Source organism: Lactuca virosa, chromosome 3, assembly GCF_052849685.1.
Source record: "Lactuca virosa cultivar CGN04683 chromosome 3, Lactuca_virosa_CGN04683_v6, whole genome shotgun sequence".
NCBI classification, from domain to species: domain Eukaryota; kingdom Viridiplantae; phylum Streptophyta; class Magnoliopsida; order Asterales; family Asteraceae; genus Lactuca; species Lactuca virosa.
This window is the reverse complement of record NC_136428.1, coordinates 292076148-292096215: the sequence shown is the minus strand read 5'-3', so window position 1 is coordinate 292096215 and position 20068 is coordinate 292076148. Positions and strand designations below refer to the sequence as shown.

Below are 20068 nucleotides of genomic sequence, written 5' to 3'. Positions count from 1 at the left end.
TCCTTGTCCTACCCGTTCGGCTAACGACCCTCCACCAGTCAAGGAAGCGGTGGGTGAGAGTGGACACTCATTAAACTGCCATTTTATAGGCAGTAACCTTATACCCCCCTTATAGACCGGCTTCGTGAATGAGGCCTACTAACGGTAAGACTGACTTTACTCTTATACATATATATAAATATTATTAACTTATAATATTATAAAGTATAAGGGTTGAATTTTAACTTTTAAAATTCTAAGGGCTAACTTGGAATTAAAGTATTCATAAGTGAAAACTTTTCAAATTCCAAAACTTGAGGGCAAGTTTTGAAACTATTCAAAACTAATTAATTCCATAACTTATGAGTTTAAAGTAGTTTTAATTAAAAAAAAAAACTCTTCAAGTTCCATAACTTGAGGACAAGTTATGGAACTAATTAAGGTTACACTTTTTTTTTTAATTTAATGAAGAGACTCTTGAACCTCCATAACTTGAGGACAAGTTATGGAGTCATAAAACCATTTAATTAGAACTAGACTCTTCATTTTGTAACCTTTGCCAACTTTTATGAGTTTTATGATTCTTAAATGTGACTTTTCATATAACTTGAGGACAAGTTACAAAAACACACTTTGGAATCAACTCTTAGATTAAAATGGATTGAAAACAACTATTTCACACAACTTTTCTATTAATCTAAGAACCTCATAAGAACAAGATAATTCAAATCATCAATCTTCAAGAAATTAGCATGAACATACAAACTAATACAAATCTTGAAATTATGACAATTATCTTAGAAATTGGATTAGCATGAACATTACCACATCAAAAACAAGTTTATAAGTCCAAAAACATCTTAGGTTAATGTTCCTAGTCCAATTCCAGCCAAAACAATCGAATATATGCATCCAACTCGATTTTTCAGCTACTTTTGCAAGTATAACAAGAAAACAAACCTGGCTCTGACACCACTGTTGGGTTATGAGCATTCTAACACTCCTAAGTGTACATGCAACCCTAAATACCTTGGATCTATGTTTTCTCTATTATACATACAATTATGAACATCCAAGGTATTATCCTAATCTAGCATACAAAATAATAAATATAACAAGATAGAATACATACCTCTTTGATGTAGAATGTCTTCATGAAGCTTGAGTGCCTAGTGCCCCAAGTGTGACACCTCAAATGGTTCACACAAAACCAAATACACTTGGAATAACTTGAGAGAAACTTGAACACTCCTTGAAATCGTCTAGCCCTCACACTCACACTCACACATTAGTGCACCATTTCTTGAGCCATGGGATTCTTTTATATGGTGGCTATTAGGGTTACACCATGTAACTCATAACTTTACCCATTCCTTATGCTCCATGGATTTTAACCTCCATGGAGTATCCATGGGTCACCCCATGGACTTAGTCCAACATAAGGAATCTTGGATCACAAGCCCACATATATAAGAATGAATGATTTACACAATCAACCCATATATTTAATTAGTCTCCTTTTGATCACTTAATTAATTCCAAATTAATTCTTGATCAATACTAATTAAATAACCTTATTAATATATTAGAACTTATAATATATTAACCAACCTTAAGTGTTATTTCTCTCATTATAGTCTATCCAAATGCATGATGTCATGCAACCCAAATGGACCATGTCGGGTCGGGTCAAGTCTTACCAATTATAGTTATGGACTTAGACATTAATCCAACAGTTACAACCCTTCTAACACCCAACTGAGTCCTTTTGACCCTCAACAGATATGGGACTCAAAGCCTTGGACTCGTCGAGTCCCAAGAACGGACTCGCCGAGTCGATGACATCCACACACTAAATCCTCGATTTCTGAGGTACAACACTTGACCAAAAGGTAGATCTGGGCTCCTACAATCGTTCTAGCACGTAAAGTTACAAACTTTACGTGCATGCATGGGACTTTGAGTCCGAAAGGTCCTACAACAAGCTCTTGGGTTGCATGGAGTCTTTCTTGGGCGTAAAAGCACCCACTTTCTGCCTTGTGACCCCTTTAAGGACCTAGATCTGAAGCCTTGTCCCCAGCCACGCTTGCATTCATGGTTGGCTACCTAAAATGGCTTTAAAAAAAGACCTAAATCTCCACAAAATGGGATCTAGCAAATGAACAAGCAAGTTAGCAACTTTATACCTTCTGATGGCTGAAGATGAAGCACAAACTCGAACCCTTCTGGTCTCCTCTTGTTTCCTCAAGCCTTTCTCCTTCCTTCTTAAGACTATCAACACCAAAATCCACCAAAATGGCTTAGATTGCTTCAACAACGGCTAGGGTTTTCTATAGAGGGTTTTTGGGAGCATAAAGGGGCGATGGAGGCTGTATAAGGTTGTTTAAATAGGGTGCAACCCTCATATTAGGGTTTTGTCCATACAGAGCCTACTCGTCGAGTCCGGGACCCGACTCGACGAGGCCATCACTTAAATCCCGCGTCCCATCCCGCTTCTACTCGGCGAGTTGGTCCTTCAACTCGCCGAGTCCAAGGCCAAAAATGCAAAAGTACTTAAATAAAATACATACCAGGAACTAGGTGCTACAATTGAACAGGAAAGTCCCACACTATCACAAACAAATAGCCCTAATCAGAATTAGGTCATAAACCCAAATCATGGGCCTAAACCATAAGTCCAAACTCCTAAGATAAGGGCCCATTTGCCTTTCCCAAAATGGGCCTAACCATTCTTGGACCAAACGAACATAACAGGCTCCAAGGCCCAAAAGGCCCAACTACACCACTTAAGGCCCATTAGCAGAAGTCAAAGGCCCACCTACTCTAAGCAGAACAAAGCCCAAAACCAACTAAGGCCTAATGATCCAAAAGCCCAACAAAAGTCCAAAAGCCCATTGGGGCCCACCTACTCTAAGCAGAACAAAGCCCAAAACCAACTAAGGCCCAATGATCCAAAAGCCCAACAAAAGTCTAAAAGCCCATTGGGGCGTACGCGCTGCGTAATCTCAGTACGCTCGGCGTACTCGATTGCCATGCAGTACGCGCTGTGTACATCTTGGTATGCTCAGCGTATTGAGCTGCTCAACACCTTTAGCCATTTGGTGCTTAATCCATGCAGCCACTTAATCTAACTTCCAGATCTCGGTCATTAAGGGGGTCCTAGGGCATAAAGTTGGCAACTTTATGCCTTAGCATGTCTTATGGGAGTCCAACATCCATTTTTGTTCATCAAGGCTCACATTAAGGACCTACATCCATGCATGGTTTCATATCAACCACCAAGATAACATTTTTTATGCTTCTAACACATCATAGGGGCTAAGATCTAGCATTTCTAGCTTCTAGAGTTGCCCAAACTCCCAAAAGAGAATCCATGGACCCAAAATGAGCTTATAAACAAACCCTAACTCTAACTATTAAAAGGATCAACAAGGTATGAGCTTTTTACCTTCAAAAGCTTCCTAAGATGATGTAGTTTCAGGATCTTGAAGCGCAACCACGTCTAAAGCTTGATCACCAAGTTCTTCTTCTTGCAAACACACCAAAAAGGCCACTAAAGTTACTTCCAAGCTCAAATATCACTCTCAAAGGCAAACTAGGGTTTTAGGGACGTTAAAAAGCATTGGAGGATGATAAGGGTGAGGGTCTACAGGTCATAAATATGTTTAAATAGGGCTCATGCCCTAAAATTAGGGTTTTAACTTAGGCTACGTACACCTGCGTACGCTTCGTATGCCCCGCGTACGTGGCTCAGATTCCCGATCCAACATGCCCATGTACGCTAAGCGTACATAGACGTACGCCCAACACATGAAGGGGCCTCTTTCGTAATTATATTTTTATTTCAAGGACTTAAAAGGAAAATATCTACATTTGATTGTTACAAATCTCCCCCACCTAAATTAGACTCCGTCCTCAAAGTCTGTTGTTGTAAACAAATCCGGGTAGTGCTCCCTCATCTTGTCCTCCAGCTCCTACGTCCACTCAAGAGATCTTTCGGTGCTGCTATTTCACCTTCACTAGATTCACCACCTTGTTACATAGAGTTTTAGTTTTCCTGTCGAGAATTGCAATGGTCCTCTCCACATAATTTAGGCGTTCATCCACCTGAATATCATCCAACGATATCACAGCTGACTCATCAGCTACACACTCATCAGCTCATCAAGAAGATCCAACCGGTACGCTACCCTGCCTACCCGTTCAGTAATCCTGAAGGGACCGATAAACTCAAGGTCTGAAGGGCGTCGGTCAACATAACTCTTCTGAAGACTCTGCGCGACCCAAAGCCTGTCGCGCACATGGTGAATCAATTCGGTAGTTTTAAGCACCACCTCAGTGCTTCCCATGACCTGATCACCGAACTCCCCTTAACAAACTGGGGTCCTACACCTCGTTTCATACAACATATCAAAAGGAGGTCGATCAATACTAGGATGATAACTGTTGTTGTAGGATAACTTTGCCAACAGAAGGTAAGTATCCCAACTTCCTCCAAAATCCAATACGCAAGCCCGAAGCATATCCTCAAGTGTCTGGATCGTCCGCTCTCGGCAATCGGGATAAAATGTGCACTCTTGGTCAACCTGCCCACAATGGCCCAAATAAAATCAACACCCCACGCCGTCCTGGGCAATTTTGTGATGAAATCCATAATGATCTCCTCCCACTTCCACATAGGGATGGGTAATGGCTTTACATTGCCACGAGGTCTCTGATGTTCAGCTTTAACCTTTCTATAAGTCCAACACCGCTCAAAGAACCACACAACTTCCCTCTTCATACAGGGCCACCAATAACTCAACCTTAAATCTCGGTAGATCTTCGTGGCCCCCAGGTTGATAGAAAATTTTAATTGATGCACCTCCTCCAAAATCGTCTGTCTCGCTGCATCTGATGCCGGAACCCAAACCCGACCACACTATGTCAACAATCCCCGACTGTCTCTAACAAACAAAGGAACCTGCCCTCTAATCCACTCAGTCATCAAATTTTTTCTTTTTCAATCCTTCCACCTGAGCCTCCTTGATCAAATCCATCAAAGGTGAAGTGACAGTCATTCTCAAACAGGTATCTCGGATAGGCGACCTTGCCACCTTGCATCTCAGAACATCGGCCACTATATTGGCCTTTCCAGGGTGGTACAAGATCTCACAATCGTAATCCTTCACTACATCCAACCATCTCCGTTGCAGCATATTCAAAGGTCCATCAAATATCTTAAACTCTTGTGGCAGAGGTTAAATCTCAAGATCTCTACTTTTTTTCGAAATCTCAATGGAACCAATCATCTACAAAGGTTCTTTTGGTATTTAACCAAATAAATTAAGGATATTCACTTATATATATATATATATATATATATATATATATATATATATATATATATATATATATATATATACCCTACAAGGTACATATGCCTAGGTATCTAAACACAGAATACTACGCCGTTTTGGTATCGTATATATGCATTATCATCTTCCAAAGTTGTTAAACTTCATCTCCTAACTTGATTTACTTTTAATATTTTCGAAATTTCACTATTATTTTCCTTTTTCATAACATCTTTTGGTCGAACATCTACCATGTATATATATATTATAGTTGCAAATGAAAATTATGTAAGAGGAAGATAATGATGAAATTCTAAAAATTTTGGAATTATATCAAGTTAGTAGTTGAATTTTAACAATTTTGGACGATTACAATTCATATATGATATAAAACAATGTACTATAATGTGTTTGGGTATATAAGCTTATATACCTTGTAAGTTATTCACTTTTTCATATATATATATATATATATATATATATATATATATATATATATATATATATATATATATATATATATATATATATATATAGAGAGAGAGAGAGAGAGAGACTTTCTTTATTAATGGAAGGATGTCATTTACTTCGTCTTGTTGACTGTGATACTCATTGGTGAAATATGTAGTGTGTATCTTTTCTTTCTAATACTAATAGTATTGTTCATGCGTTAGATTTTTCGTTGCATCTTTTAGTATATTTCTTAAATAAGTGTACTTGTGGCAACAAAAATTATGGTACCTATTTTATCAATTAAGATATTGCAAATATGATACATTTTTTATTCAGAAACCAATTTTATAGGTTAATAAACCATCATTTTTTTATATACTTACTCATTGTTTTGACACAACTAACGCTAAATTCACCCCATTGTATTAAACCAATCATTTTTTACACGATATTACAAGTTAATTCTTTTTCTTTTACACCATTTAACAGTAAAATTGTTATGTTCATGACTGATTAGACTCTGTCATGGCCATTTTTTCTAGGCAACACTATCCATGCCCACCACCTCTAGGCTCTAGCAACAAACAGAGCCTTTTAACCACCACAACCACCCATCTCCACCATTAACTACCACCAAACTGATAGCTCATTAACATACATAGTTATTTTATTTTTATGCATTAACTTTTAACTTCATCTTTGTGTATGCAGCTTATTGTCTTATACATCAGTGGAACCATCAATACACATTTAACAAGTGAACACAAGAAAGAAATGAAGCGTTATATCTACAACCATCAAGTAAGACATTATATGTTGTTATTATTATATTTTGAATAATGGGTTTTGGGTATTTATATATCAAAAATATATTTTGGAAAAATATAGAAATCACATATACATAAAAATACACACACAGAATTATAAAAATTAAATAGATTGTTATAGCCAAGGAGGATGATATGAAAAAATGCTAATCGTTTTAATATGTTCTCATTAAAAGGAGGGATATTGACATAAAAGCCCCTAATTTTACACAAATAAACCGGTTATTGTGACATCCCCATTTTCACGGCCATAAAAGACCGATTTGTTTATGCTTTGTTTTAAAATCAGAGTAATCGTTTACAGAAAACAGTTGCGGAATTTGTTCCCAAAACAAAATGTGATAATAATTTATCAAAGCATTTCTTTAAAGAAATGTATTTTCATTAAATAACAAAATCTCGGGATGTCATGTTCCGATACAGACCAAAAGCATAAACAGTATAAAATAGACCTTACAACAATTATTTATAACTACTGATCTATAATCCAAAATCTCTCGTCAAGTCCACCAACTTATACTCTTGTGCCATTACCTGTAATGCAAAGAAAACTGAGTGGGTCAGTCTTGGGAGCCTGGTGAGCATATAGGGTTTTCAACCCACAATAATATAATTATTATATTTAATCATCAAACAATCAACCCAATTACTCATCCCCATTATCTTCTTTATTTCTTAAGGTTTTACCCTAAGAATCAACTATCCTTTATTCATTCGTTCCTAAGGATTGACCTAAGGAATTGGCACGAAGTCCATTGCTGCCAAAGTTTATCTATCAGGTACTAAGTCCATATCTATCAGGCGCTAACTCCATAGTCACCAAGGTTCACTTAACAGTAGGCGCTAACTCCATAGTCACCAAGGTTTACTTAACAGTAGACGCTAACTCCCTAGTCACCAAGGTTTACTTAACAATACTACATCCATAGCTATCATCGTCTATCTATCAGTACTAAATCCATAGCTACCAGCGTTCGTCTATACGGTACTAAATCCATAGCTACCAAGGTTCATCTATACAGTACTAAATCCATAGCTACCGAGGTTTGTCTTTACAGTACTAAATCCATAGCTACCAGCGTTCGTCTATACGGTACTAAATCCATAGCTACCAAGGTTCATCTATACAGTACTAAATCCATAGCTACCAGCGTTCGTCTATACGGTACTAAATCCATAGCTACCGAGGTTTATCTATACAGTACTAAATCCATAGCTACCAACGTTCGTCTATACGGTACTAAATCCATAGCTACCAAGGTTTATCTATACAGTACTAAATCCATAGCTACCAGCGTTCGTCTATACGGTACTAAATCCATAGCTACCGAGGTTTATCTATACAGTACTAAATCCATAGCTACCAGCGTTCGTCTATACGGTACTAAATCCATAGCTACCGAGGTTTATCTATACAGTACTAAATCCATAGCTACCAGCGTTCGTCTATACGGTACTAAATCCATAGCTACCGAGGTTTATCTATACAGTACTAAATCCATAGCTACCAGCGTTCGTCTATACGGTACTAAATCCATAGCTACCGAGGTTTATCTTTCGTCTCATCCTCAAACTCATCCTTCATCACACACCAACTATTTCGTCTACCCATGTTCTACCCAACATATTTGTAGATATAAAATACATATAAAGTTTAACTCATTTAAAACCTATATAAAACATCCATTCCACGCTTATCTCAAATAAACAACAATATATAAACACATAACACGTATTTCGTAGCAAATACTTAATACTTATATGTTAGAAGATATAATCCAGATCCACTAAGGGAATGAAGCAGATAATCCAGATCCACCAAGGGAATAGTCCTTTCTTCCATCTATTTCCACAAACAACGAATTGAACTAAACATTAATCAAATACGAAGCCAAATCAATTAGGAAAAGTTACTATAGATAGGAAGACTTACTATAGAATCGCGCAAGACGAAATATTGCCAAAAAATCTTTAAAGAAGAGAAAGCCGATGCCAAAAAACCAGTGCTTGACATAAAAACTCCTTAATATAGGCGAACCAACTACCGAAGAGAACAGATAGCTAAAGAAGACCAACTGCTAAAGAAGGGCTACATGTTGAAAAGAGCTATCTGCCAAAGAGATAAACAACTAAAGCACATCATCATTAAGCAAATATCACCAAGGTCATCACCAAAACCATCAACTCTATATTGAGCTATATGCCAATCATATGAACCAATAACTCCACCAGAAGTTACCATGATACTTATTTATAACATCATTATAAATTTTCATTATTTCATAAGCTTTTTGAGTTTAGTATTATTAGTTAATATTTCACTTGTTATGATTCAGCAAATATTATAATTTCTTTTTGGAGCTAGTATGGTAACAAATGTCCTTTTAATGTTTGTTAGAATAAAGATGGGGGATGGGGATTTCACATCGAGGGGCACAGCACCATGATGGGATCTGCATTGAACTATGTAGCACTACGACTATTAGGAGAAGGACCAGATGACGGAAATTGTGCAGTAAGCCGAGGCAGGAAGTGGATACTTGACCATGGGGGTGCAACCTGTATTCCTTCTTGGGGCAAAATTTATCTTTCTGTAAATATTTTGACTTTCTCATAGATAAATTAAAACGCATGAAAGAAAATTCAACTTTATGATTTTCAGCAAAACCCCTTACTGATATAATTAAACTAATTAAGATGTTTGTGTTAGGTGCTCGGAGTGTATGAATGGGACGGTTGCAACCCCCTACCACCAGAATTTTGGCTTTTCCCTGAAGCGTTTCCTTTTCATCCAGGTACATAGACTTCCACCTTTTAGGAACAAGAAACAAACCCATGATTCCATGAAATAAGATCTGAAAATTTAGTGAATTGAAATTGTCCAGTTGATCTAACCAAACTTGTTATAATATGTTGTAGCGAAAATGTGGTGCTATTGCCGAACAGCCTATATGCCCATGTCTTACTTGTATGGGAAAAGGTTCCATGGTCCGATCACTGAATTTGTTCTCCAGCTTCGAAAAGAGATGTATTCTATCCCATATGACGAAATAAATTGGAATAAACATCGCCATAATTGTTGCAAGGTTAGCTTCGTAAACAATAAATTTTTATAAGCATGTATGTATACAGTGAAATACGTTTAAGGAGATGATGTTTTTTGGTTATCACGACCAGTGATTTCCATTGAGCGCATCACAAAAGTTTAGAGCTTGATGAATTCATTACGAAATATACTTGTTGATAATGGAACACAGGAAGATCTCCTTTACCCTCATTCTACAGTCCAAGATCTTTTGTGGGATGGTCTTCATTACTTTGGTGAGCCGGTCTTTAAATATTGGCCTTTCAAGCAACTACGAGAAAGAGCTTTAAAAAGAACGATTGAGTTGATTCGTTATAGCGCCCAAGAAAGTAGATACATAACCACAGGAGCTATTGAAAAGGTAAACTATCAAGTCGGCTTAATATTTGATTATTCACTCGAACTCACGAGTTCAAGTCCATCATGCCCTAATTTACATTTCATATACTCTTACTAGTACTATACACAAACATTTTAGAGCTTATAAGCGGGTCCCACGTATTTATTTATTTGTTTAATATATAAATTTTATATCAAGTATTTAAAAGAAAAACAAAATATTATTTATCCATTTATTAAGATTTTGATAAAATATATTCAATTATTAGTTTTTATAAAAGATAAAAATAAAACTTATAATAAAAATGTTTATTGAAATATAATCAACCTCAGTTTAATTTTAAACGTATTAACTAACTTTATCAGCAATAGCTTTTGGCTTAACGGTACAATTAGATACCAACCTTTTAATTAAGAGGTCGATGGTTTGATTTTAAAAGTAGATCAAAGAATGTGTGTGTTGCGTTAAAAAAAACTTAATAACAATTAAGTTAATTTTTCTTTTTTGGTGATAAATATATAATTTTTTTCGATGACTATATATACTTGTTGGAGTGGTTGGAGATGTAAAGTACCTTAATCAGTCTATGCAATGTAATCAATTTGTCTTTGGTTTTGGATGCAGTCCTTGCAAATGATGGTTTGGTGGGCAGAGAACCCAAGTGGTGATGAGTTCAAGCACCACCTTGCTAGATTGCCTGATTACTTATGGCAAGCAGAAGATGGAATGAAGGTGATGCCGAGTGGTGGTCAATTATGGAATTGCGCGCTTTCAACTCAGGCAATAATTGCTAGTAATATGGTCGAAGAGTATGGGGAATCTCTGAAAAAGGCCCATTTCTTTATCAAAGAATCTCAGGTCAAAAATAATCCGGCTGGAGATTTTACTAAAAAGTGTCGGCAAGTTACTAAAGGGTCATGGACATTCGCCCAAGATGATGGATGGGCGGTCTCAGATTGCACATCCGAAGCACTGAAAGTAATACCATGATCTCATCTTATATGTTATTATTTTCTAAACCTTTGCAAAAATAATTTGTTCTCATATTGTGTATATATAAACCATCCATGCAGTGTCTTCTGTTACTATCTCAAATGCCAGTTGAAATTTCAGGCGAACAAGATGGTAACATTGAGCGATTATATGATGCTGTTAATTTCATCCTTTTTGTACAATCTCCTACCAGTGGAGGATTTGCTATCTGGGAGCAACCAGTCCCACAACCATATTTAGAGGTACATTACGTAAATGAAACTATTGACTTTTTTTTTTTAGAAATGAAATGTCATTAGTTTCTTTCTGAACTTTACAAACAAGCTAAGAGAAATTCTAACGTTTTCCTAATCACAGATGTTGAACCCTTCAGAGATGTTTGCCGACATTGTTGTTGAAAGAGAGTAAAGTCTTACGAACCCTTGACTTTTATGGAATTATGAAAAATGCGAACATTAGGTTGCGTTTAGTTACGGAAAAACAGTTTTCATTTTCTGTTTTTCGTTTTCCCTTTTCAGTTTTCGTTTTCCATTTTCGGTTTTCATTAGAAAATTTAGAAAACGTTTTTAGTTAAAACTTATTCATTTTTCATTTTCAGTTTTAGAAAATTAGAAAACGTGTTTAGATGTATATATTTTTCTATCGGTTTTCATTTTTAGAAAACGGTAGTGGTGGTAGGGTGGGCGTGGGGACGGTGGCGGTGGTGGGGGCAACGGCGGGGGGCAGTGGTGGTGTTATTGATGGCGACGGTAGTGGTGGTGGTGGTGGTGATGACAGGCGATGGTTGTGGGGGTGCGGGTGGGCTTGTGGGTGTTAAGGTGAGGGAAGGTAGAGGTGGAAGGGGTTGAGAGTGGGTGTTTATATTTTAGAAAAATTTTGGAATTAGAAAAATGTGGAAAACAATGATTATCGGTTTTCCAAAAATTTCCAACTTCTTTGTAATTTTAGAAAACGGAAAATTTTCATTTTCCGTGAAAAATTTAGAAAAATAGACGAACTAAACGCGTTTTCAAAATTCTCTTTTTTCTTGGAAAATTTTTCCGGAAAACGACTCATTTTTCCGCAACGAAACGCACCCTTAGGGTGCGTTTGGTTGTGGAAAACTGTTTTCATTTTCTATGAAAATGTTTTCAGAAAATAGGGTTGAGTTTTCATTTTCAAATTTCAATGAAAATGCATTTGGTTGGAATGGGTAGAGTTTTCATTTTTCATCTTAGAAATTTGGAAAACTTTGGAAAACTGTAAAAATCTCTTTTCTAATTTACATACAATTTAGAAAACTGAAAATTTTCATTTTCTTAGAAAACTTTGGAAAACTGAACGAACCAAACGCGTTTTCAAATTTTCCATTTTTCTTGGAAAATTTTCCTAGAAAACTGGAAAATTTTCTACAACCAAACGCATCCTTAATTTCTTATTTTGGATGATCCAATTAGGCATCTCGAGAACACGGCATCGATCATCCAAGCTCTGGTAGCGTTCAAACGTTTGCATCCAAAACATAGGGAGAAAGAAATAGAAAATGTTGTGTCAAAAGCAGTGCGTTTTCTTGAGAAAAGACAACGCCCTGATGGTTCATGGTAAGCGATATATTCACCTCTATCATTAATTCTTGACAACGAACAACTAGGACTAAGTTGATATAAAAATTCATGAAACCTGATATATAGGTATGGCTACTGGGGGATATGTTTTCTATATGGCACGTGCTTTGTTCTAAGAGGCTTAGAAGCCGCTGGAAAGACATATGACAACTGTGAAGCAGTTCGTAAAGGAGTCAAGTTTTTGCTTTCAACACAAAATGAAGAGGGTGGATGGGGAGAAAGCTACAAGTCTTGTACTAGAGAAGTATACACACCTTTGTTTGCAAATCGGACAAACCTAGTTCAAACTTCATGGGCCATGCTTGGTCTCATGTCAGCTGGACAAGTTAGTTCTGTGTTATCACTGAACCTTATATTCTAGCAAAAGTTATTACTTTTTATTGTCTAAAAGCCTTCATTTCTGCCAAACGATCACTAGGTTGAACGAGACCTAACACCGTTACATAAAGCAGCAAAACTGTTGATCAATGCACAAATGGACAATGGAGATTTTCCTCAGCAGGTAACTTTTAATCTTAATTGCTACAATTGGTGAAGTGATCGTTGCTATTAAACATTGACAAGATTTGGTAGGAGTTCACTGGAGTCTCCATGAAGAATTGCATGCTGCATTATCCGCTATACAGGAATATCTTCCCATTACTAGCACTTGGAGAATATCGTAGACATATTTGGGCTTGCTAAAATATTAAAGTCATCACTGAAGTTCAAAACATGAATAATGGGACTATAAAATTGTGTGCACATGACTACCCAATCTCCAAAAATTAACGTACTCTAGTGTGATATATTTGTTACTCTGTAATAATAATAATAATAATAATAATAATAATAATAATAATAATAACATCTAGTATGATAAATAATGAAATGTGTGTGAGAATGTTTGAGTTCCAAGTTAATGTTCTATTAAAGCCAACAGTGATACAGATCAGTCATATTATAGTCTCTCAAACTGCAAGAATGGAAGAGAATGCTTGAGTCCCGGTTATTGGTCTATTACATCAATAACGGGAAAAGAGCAATCAACATCTTAGATTGGGCTGCTTGACTATGTCTATTAACAATCACTCCCAATCAATCTTAAATTAAATTATTAGTTTCTTACTAATCCACCTACACAGTCAAACTGAGTCAGAGGCTGAAGTCTACATGTAACTGAAACTCATAAAAACATCAAATTGATCTATCATTCTTGCCACTTTGATACAAAAAATCATACAAAAATCGATTCAATGAACATTTAAATTGAACATACTGATGGATGCGTCCATCGAGGGGTATATGGAACCATCCATGGAGGGGTCGATTAAACGAATGAATCAATTGAAGGGTAAATCGATTTCACAAGTCCACTTCATTAAGGATATGATTTCAACAGAATCGGTTGAAAACTTAATACGAACCTGTCGATTTTAGGAGTCCACTTCATTTGTTTTCTGTCAATTTCTTAGAGCTACGACTAGAGGAGGCGCCTATATAGGGTTGGCATCACCGAGAGGAGTCGCCGGAGATGGAGAAGGTATATCCAACATGTCATTCACTTCATACCTGTCGATTTTGGTTGAGTGAATGAGAAACGGGATCAGCCAAGTTAGGGGTCAACCGATGGAGATGGAGAAGGTCGTCTGGCTTTCTAATGATAACGGACTGATCAATTCGATTTCAGAACCTTAGTGTTGGTGATTTTAGTGTACTGTGATTTCAGTGTCACTCATTTTATGTAACTGAAATTAGGGGTGAGCAAAAACCAAATCGCAAACAGAAAAAACCGCATTAACCGAAACCGAAACAAAAACCGATGTTGCAGTTTTAGATTTACAAAAAACCGAAAACGTTCGATGCGGTGCGGTTTTTAGTTTTGCAAAAACCACAGAAAACCGAACCGCACCGCATATATATAATTTTAACTCCTTATATATGTATATATATATATATATATATATATATATATATATATATGCTTCATTTAGTTTATTTATTCTAAAATGATAAGTATCTCAAACTAATCAATGTATAAATTCTCTTGATGAATAATTCATAACATATTTTATCTTGAAGCATAGTGTAACGCCCGTAGATCAGGGCTAGTCAATTTAGAGACAATGAGCATCAAAAATGACTTTTTGATAGAAGATTATTTAGAATGAATAATCTTAACTAAGTTGTAGTGGTCGTCACAAGGATTCCGGATATATAAAGAATGTCGAAATCCGAGTTATAACGAAGAAGTTATGACCTGTCGAAGTTTCGTGACAGAACCGACATGACACAGCGCGACGTAAATAGTGAAATTACGTTATAGCGATATTTGGCCTTATCGATCTAAATGAAAGTCGTAGAATACGTTAAACCGAGAGCGTGCATAAAAAGAACGTCCAAATCTGACTTCGTATGAGGAAGTTATGATTTTTCTAAGTTTCAGCTTAGCAGTATGCAGCCCGAAGTTGGAATATGAGATCGAGGGATTTCTAGCCGAAACAATCTAAACGAGAATCGAAGATCTCGTCGATAGTAGTTCAACGGTAAAAAGACAGACGAAAATGGACGTCGGATGAAGAAGTTATGAGTTTATAACGGAGTTTTCCTGTCCCGGCCTACTAAAAATAATATAATAAAAATTAAGTTCAAAAGTAACCGACGGAGTCTAAACGAAAGTTGTAGAGCATAATCTCGCCTACGCGTGGATATAAAGAACGTCGAAAACGGAGCTCGTATGCAAAAGTTATGAATTTCTAAAGTTCGGGGCGCGAACCCCAACAATATGTCAGAGTTCACGACGTGAACTCAATGCTGACGTCTTCTGGAGCCTGACAGACTGAACATCGCAACTACGCACCTGATGACGTCCAAGGCCACGACGTGAAATGATGGTTCACGACGTGAAAACTAAATTTTCAGCCCTATAAATAGAAATTGAAGGCAGCCGGTTTTGGTTACTAATTTCTCAACCTCTCTCCTACTCTACTCATCTTTAAGCCATCTTTTAGCCCCCCGAAGCCCCGGTATCATCCCCGATACCCGAAGCGAGTCCCGACGCTCCGAAGATCCCGAGAAGAAAAGAGTTTCAAGCCGAAGCTCTGCCCGCGAGAAGCCCGGTGTGTGAAGATATCCCAGTTTCACCAAAGAATAGTACTTGAAGAGTCGTAGTGCTGTCCGAGCATCGTCTAATCAAGTGAGTGTATAGTTACTTTCTTCTAACACATAAATATGAAGTGTTTTCCATGAAATACGTGCTATGTGTTATATATATTGTTTGTGTATTTGAGATGGGTGTGGGTTTGATGTTTTATACAGGTTTTAAATGATTTAAACTGTATATGTATTTTATATCTACGAAAATGTTGGGTAGAACAGGGGTAGATGAAATAGTTGGTGTGTGATGAAAGATGGTATGAGTAAACTTTGGCGACTATGCGATGTAGTGCCTATTGAGTAAACCCTGGCGACTTTGCGACGTAGTGTCTATTGTATAAACCCTGGCGACTATGTGACGTAGTGCCTATTGAGTAAACCCTAGCGACTATGCGACGTAGTGCCTATTGAGTAAACCATGGCGACTATGAGAAGTAGCGCCTATTGTAAAAACCCTGGCGACTATGACACGTAGTGCCTGTCGTGTGAACCTTGGTAGCAATGGACTTTAGATAAATTCCTTAGGTCAATTCTTAGGAATGAATGGATGAAGGATAGTTGATTCTTAGGGTAAATCCTTAAGAAATAAAGGAGATATGGGGATGGGTAATTGGGTTGATTGTTTGATGATTGAATATAATAATTGTATTATTGTGGGTTGAAAACCCTATATGCTCACCAGGCTCCCAAGTCTGGCCCATTCAGTTTTCTTTGTATTACAGGTAGTGGATCAAGAGCATAAGTTGGTTGACATGACGAGAGATTATGGATTATAGGCCAGTAGTTATAAATAACTGATGTAAGGTCTATTATGTTCTGTTTATGCTTTTGGTCTGTATCGGAACATGACATCCCGAGATTTTGTTATTTAATGAAAATCCATTTCTTCAAGAAAAGTTTTGATAGATTCTTATCATATTTTGTTTTAGGAACAAATTCCGCAACACCTTTTGAAAGATTACTCTGATTTTATTTTAAAAAGCATAAACAAAATCGGTCTTTTCTGGCCGTGAAATTGGGGATGTCACACATAGCTATGATTAAAAGCATAAAACAAATTAAGAAAGAGGATTATGTGTAATTATTTAATTACGTGATGTATATATGTTTGTGTAAATAATTAAAAAAACATAAATAATATAGATAAGGGGAAAAAATAATGAAAGAAGAATGATTTCTAGCATTTAGGTTGGGAATTTGTCCCACATCACGGGTGAATGAATATAAAGGGTGGATGATTTATTATAAATAGCTCCATATATGCGCATCACTTGAGTGATGCATGAAGCATGGTTTAGGCTGCAACCAGTTGGTCCTAGTGAACCACATGCTTTCTTTAGTTGAATTAGAAAATTAGTGACTGAGTTGAAAAATAAAATCGAACAAAATGGTGATTATTTGTAACAAAAGTCTAGAAATAAATGAAAGATAACAAAATTATTTATAATTTTAAATTATATTCAACAAAAATCTGATCTAGATAATAAAAACCGCACCATTTTGACTTCAAAACCGCACCAACTCATTTTGTGGTTAAAAACCGAAACCGAACCGAAATAACCGCAAAACCGAACCGCATAAAAACCGCAAATTTCGGTTTTCCAATTTAAATAACCACAAATGCGGTTTGCGGTTGCGGTTTGGTCCAAAAACCATACCGAACTGTACCATGGTCACCCCTAACTAGAATTAACATGTGAGCTAAGGGGCTTCATAATTTGTACTCTAATATATGTACGGGTTTGTGCGGAGTGCACGTATGCATAAGATCGAATTAGAAGTCGGTTCGACGACAAGTCGTGGGTCCGGGGGCAGCGCCCCTAGGTCCGGGGTTTCCAAAAGGGTGGCGCCCCTTTAGCGGGGTCTAGGGGCAGCGCCCCTAGCGGGGTCCAAGGGGCAGAGCCCCTGGGGTCCCTTAGATGTCTTTGATAAATTCAAAATATACAAAACCGAGGTGGAATTGAAATTGGGCATTCCGGTTAAATGTCTTAGGACTGATAGGTGAGTTGAATATATGGATCCCATATACTTCCAATCAGTGTGTATCATTCATGAGACCACGACACCTTACACACCCCAACAGAATGGTATTGTTGAACACAAAAATCGAGTTTTAAAGGAAATGGTAAACTAGATGTTGTCATACTCGGGATCGAGTGAAGGATTATGGGGAGAGGCCATGTTAACGTCTTGCTATTTATTAAATAGGGTTCCAAATAAAAGGAACAAAACAATCCCATATGAACTTTGGTTCAAGAAAAAACCAAATTTGAGTTATTTTCGGGTTTGGGGATGTCGGGCAGTTGTAAAACTCACCGAGCCCAAAAAGAAAATTTTGGGAGAACGTGGAATTGATTGCATATTCATTGGATATGTTGAACATTCCCAGGCATATAGGTTTTATGTAATAGAACCTAATGATTCGATTTCAATTAACAATATTATCGAATCACGGGATGCAATTTTTGATGAGATGCGTTTTTCATCGATCCAAAGGCCTAAGGATCTGACTTTTGGTACTACTAAAGTGCAAAATTCAGAAAGTCAAGATGATGGTAATGTACAAGAACCACAAGAGCTTCGTAGAAGCAAATGAGGCCAATTTGCGAAAATTTCGGATCCGACTTCCAACTGTATTTGGTGGAAGGTTCAAGGGATGAAATTAATCTTGAATACTCTTATTGCTATAGTATTGAAGATGATCCTAAGACATATCAAGAGGCCATGGAGTCTCGCGATAGTGCCTTTTGGAAGGAAGCAGTTGATGATGAAATGTCATCAATTCTTGAGAACAACACATGAGTATTGTCTGATTTGCCTACAGGTTCTAAACAACTTGGTTGCAAATGGATTTTCAAAAAGAAAATGAATGTTAATGGGACTATTGACAAATTCACAGCCCGGTTAGTCATTCAATGTTTTAGATAAAAACCCGGTATTGACTATTTTGATACGTATGCTCCAGTTGCACGTATTTCTACTATTAGATTATTGATTGCCTTGGCCAGTATCCACAATCTGGTTATTCACCAAATAGACGAGGAAGTTTACATGAAACAACCAGAAGGTTTCATTATGCCCGGTAAAGAGCATATGGTTTGTAAACTTGTCAAATCTTTGTATGGGCTGAAACAAGCGCCTAAACAATGGCATCAAAAATTTGATGAGGTTATTTTGTCTTCTGGTTTCAAGACAACCCAATGTGACAAATGTTTTTATAGTAGATTTGATGATGCTACTAGAGCTGGAGTGATCATTTTCTTATATGTATATGACATGTTGATCTTTGGTACCGACCAAAATCAAGTAGATGAAACAAAGAAATTGTTATCATCTAAGTTTTCCATGAAAGATTTAGGAGAGGCTGATGTAATTCTTGGAATAAGAATTAAAAGGATGAACAAAGGTTTGGAAATGACTCAAAGTCATTATATTGAGAAAATTCTCAAACGGTTTAATTTTACCGACTGTTCTCCTGTAAGTACTCCTAAGGATCCAAGTGTAAAACTAATGCCAAATAACGGCATTCCCATTTCACAGTTGGAATACTCTAAGGCTATTGGTAGCTTGATGTATGCCATGACAAGTACCAGACCTGATATTGCTTTTGTTGTGGGCAAGTTGATCAGGTACACTAGTAATGCTAGTGCTCAACATTGGCAAGCAGTGAATAGAGTATTTAAGTATCTCAAAGGAACCATGGATTATGGTTTGAATTACTTGGGGAGTCCTTCGGTTTCAGAAGGTTATTCGGAAGCAAGTTGGATAACCAACATGGAGGATCATTCCTCAACTTCTGGTTGGGTATTCTTGCTTGGGGGAGGTTCCATTTCTTGGGCTTCCAAGAAGCAATCTTTCATTACAAACTTGACAATGGAATCTGAGTTTGTTGCGTTAGCAGCTGCTGGTAAAGAAGCATAGTGGCTAAGGAATTTAGTCTATGAGATTCCTTTGTGGTCTAAACCGATAGCGCCTATTTCTATCCTTTGTGATAGTGCAGCCGCTTTGGCTAAGGCATATAGCCAGGTTTATAATGGCAAGTCTAGACACCTAGGTATTAGACATAATATGATTGGAGAACTAATCACGAATGGTGTGATTTCGGTTGAGTTTGTGAAATCGCAACAAAATTTGGCAGATCACTTGACTAAAGGTCTGACAAGAGACTTAGTGCACAAGTCTATAATCGGGATGGGATTAAAGTCCATTTAATTCGGTAATGACGAGACACCTAATTCCCTCCTAGTATAATGTTAGGAGTTGAATTCAATATGGCAAGCTCACACTTATAGATTGGAACACATGAAGTATTCATC

General features: G+C 36.9%; 1 protein-coding gene and 1 pseudogene across 4 annotated transcripts in view; both read left to right on the top strand.

Moving 5' to 3' along the window:
- LOC145167267 (dammarenediol II synthase-like) overlaps nucleotides 1-13449 on the top strand; it is a 36882-nt gene extending 23433 nt beyond the window's left edge. For 2 of the 4 annotated variants that reach the window (XM_079086412.1, XM_079086414.1), the window contains exons 3-14: nucleotides 6480-6569; nucleotides 8994-9188; nucleotides 9306-9390; nucleotides 9515-9681; nucleotides 9853-10041; nucleotides 10645-10998; nucleotides 11094-11255; nucleotides 11371-11417; nucleotides 12450-12593; nucleotides 12684-12942; nucleotides 13036-13119; nucleotides 13191-13449. In XM_079086412.1, the coding sequence (XP_078942538.1) occupies nucleotides 6480-6569; nucleotides 8994-9188; nucleotides 9306-9390; nucleotides 9515-9681; nucleotides 9853-10041; nucleotides 10645-10998; nucleotides 11094-11255; nucleotides 11371-11417; nucleotides 12450-12593; nucleotides 12684-12942; nucleotides 13036-13119; nucleotides 13191-13301 (1887 nt within the window). In that variant the 3' untranslated portion in view covers nucleotides 13302-13449. Of the gene's footprint in view, nucleotides 1-6479; nucleotides 6570-8993; nucleotides 9189-9305; nucleotides 9391-9514; nucleotides 9682-9852; nucleotides 10042-10644; nucleotides 10999-11093; nucleotides 11256-11370; nucleotides 11418-12449; nucleotides 12594-12683; nucleotides 12943-13035; nucleotides 13120-13181 lie in introns of all 4 variants that reach the window. The other 2 variants (XM_079086415.1, XM_079086413.1) reach the window with 2 other exon arrangements.
- A 5579-nt stretch (nucleotides 13450-19028) lies between these two features.
- On the top strand, nucleotides 19029-19673 carry LOC145164668 (secreted RxLR effector protein 161 pseudogene; annotated as a pseudogene).
- The last annotated feature ends 395 nt before the right edge of the window (nucleotides 19674-20068 follow it).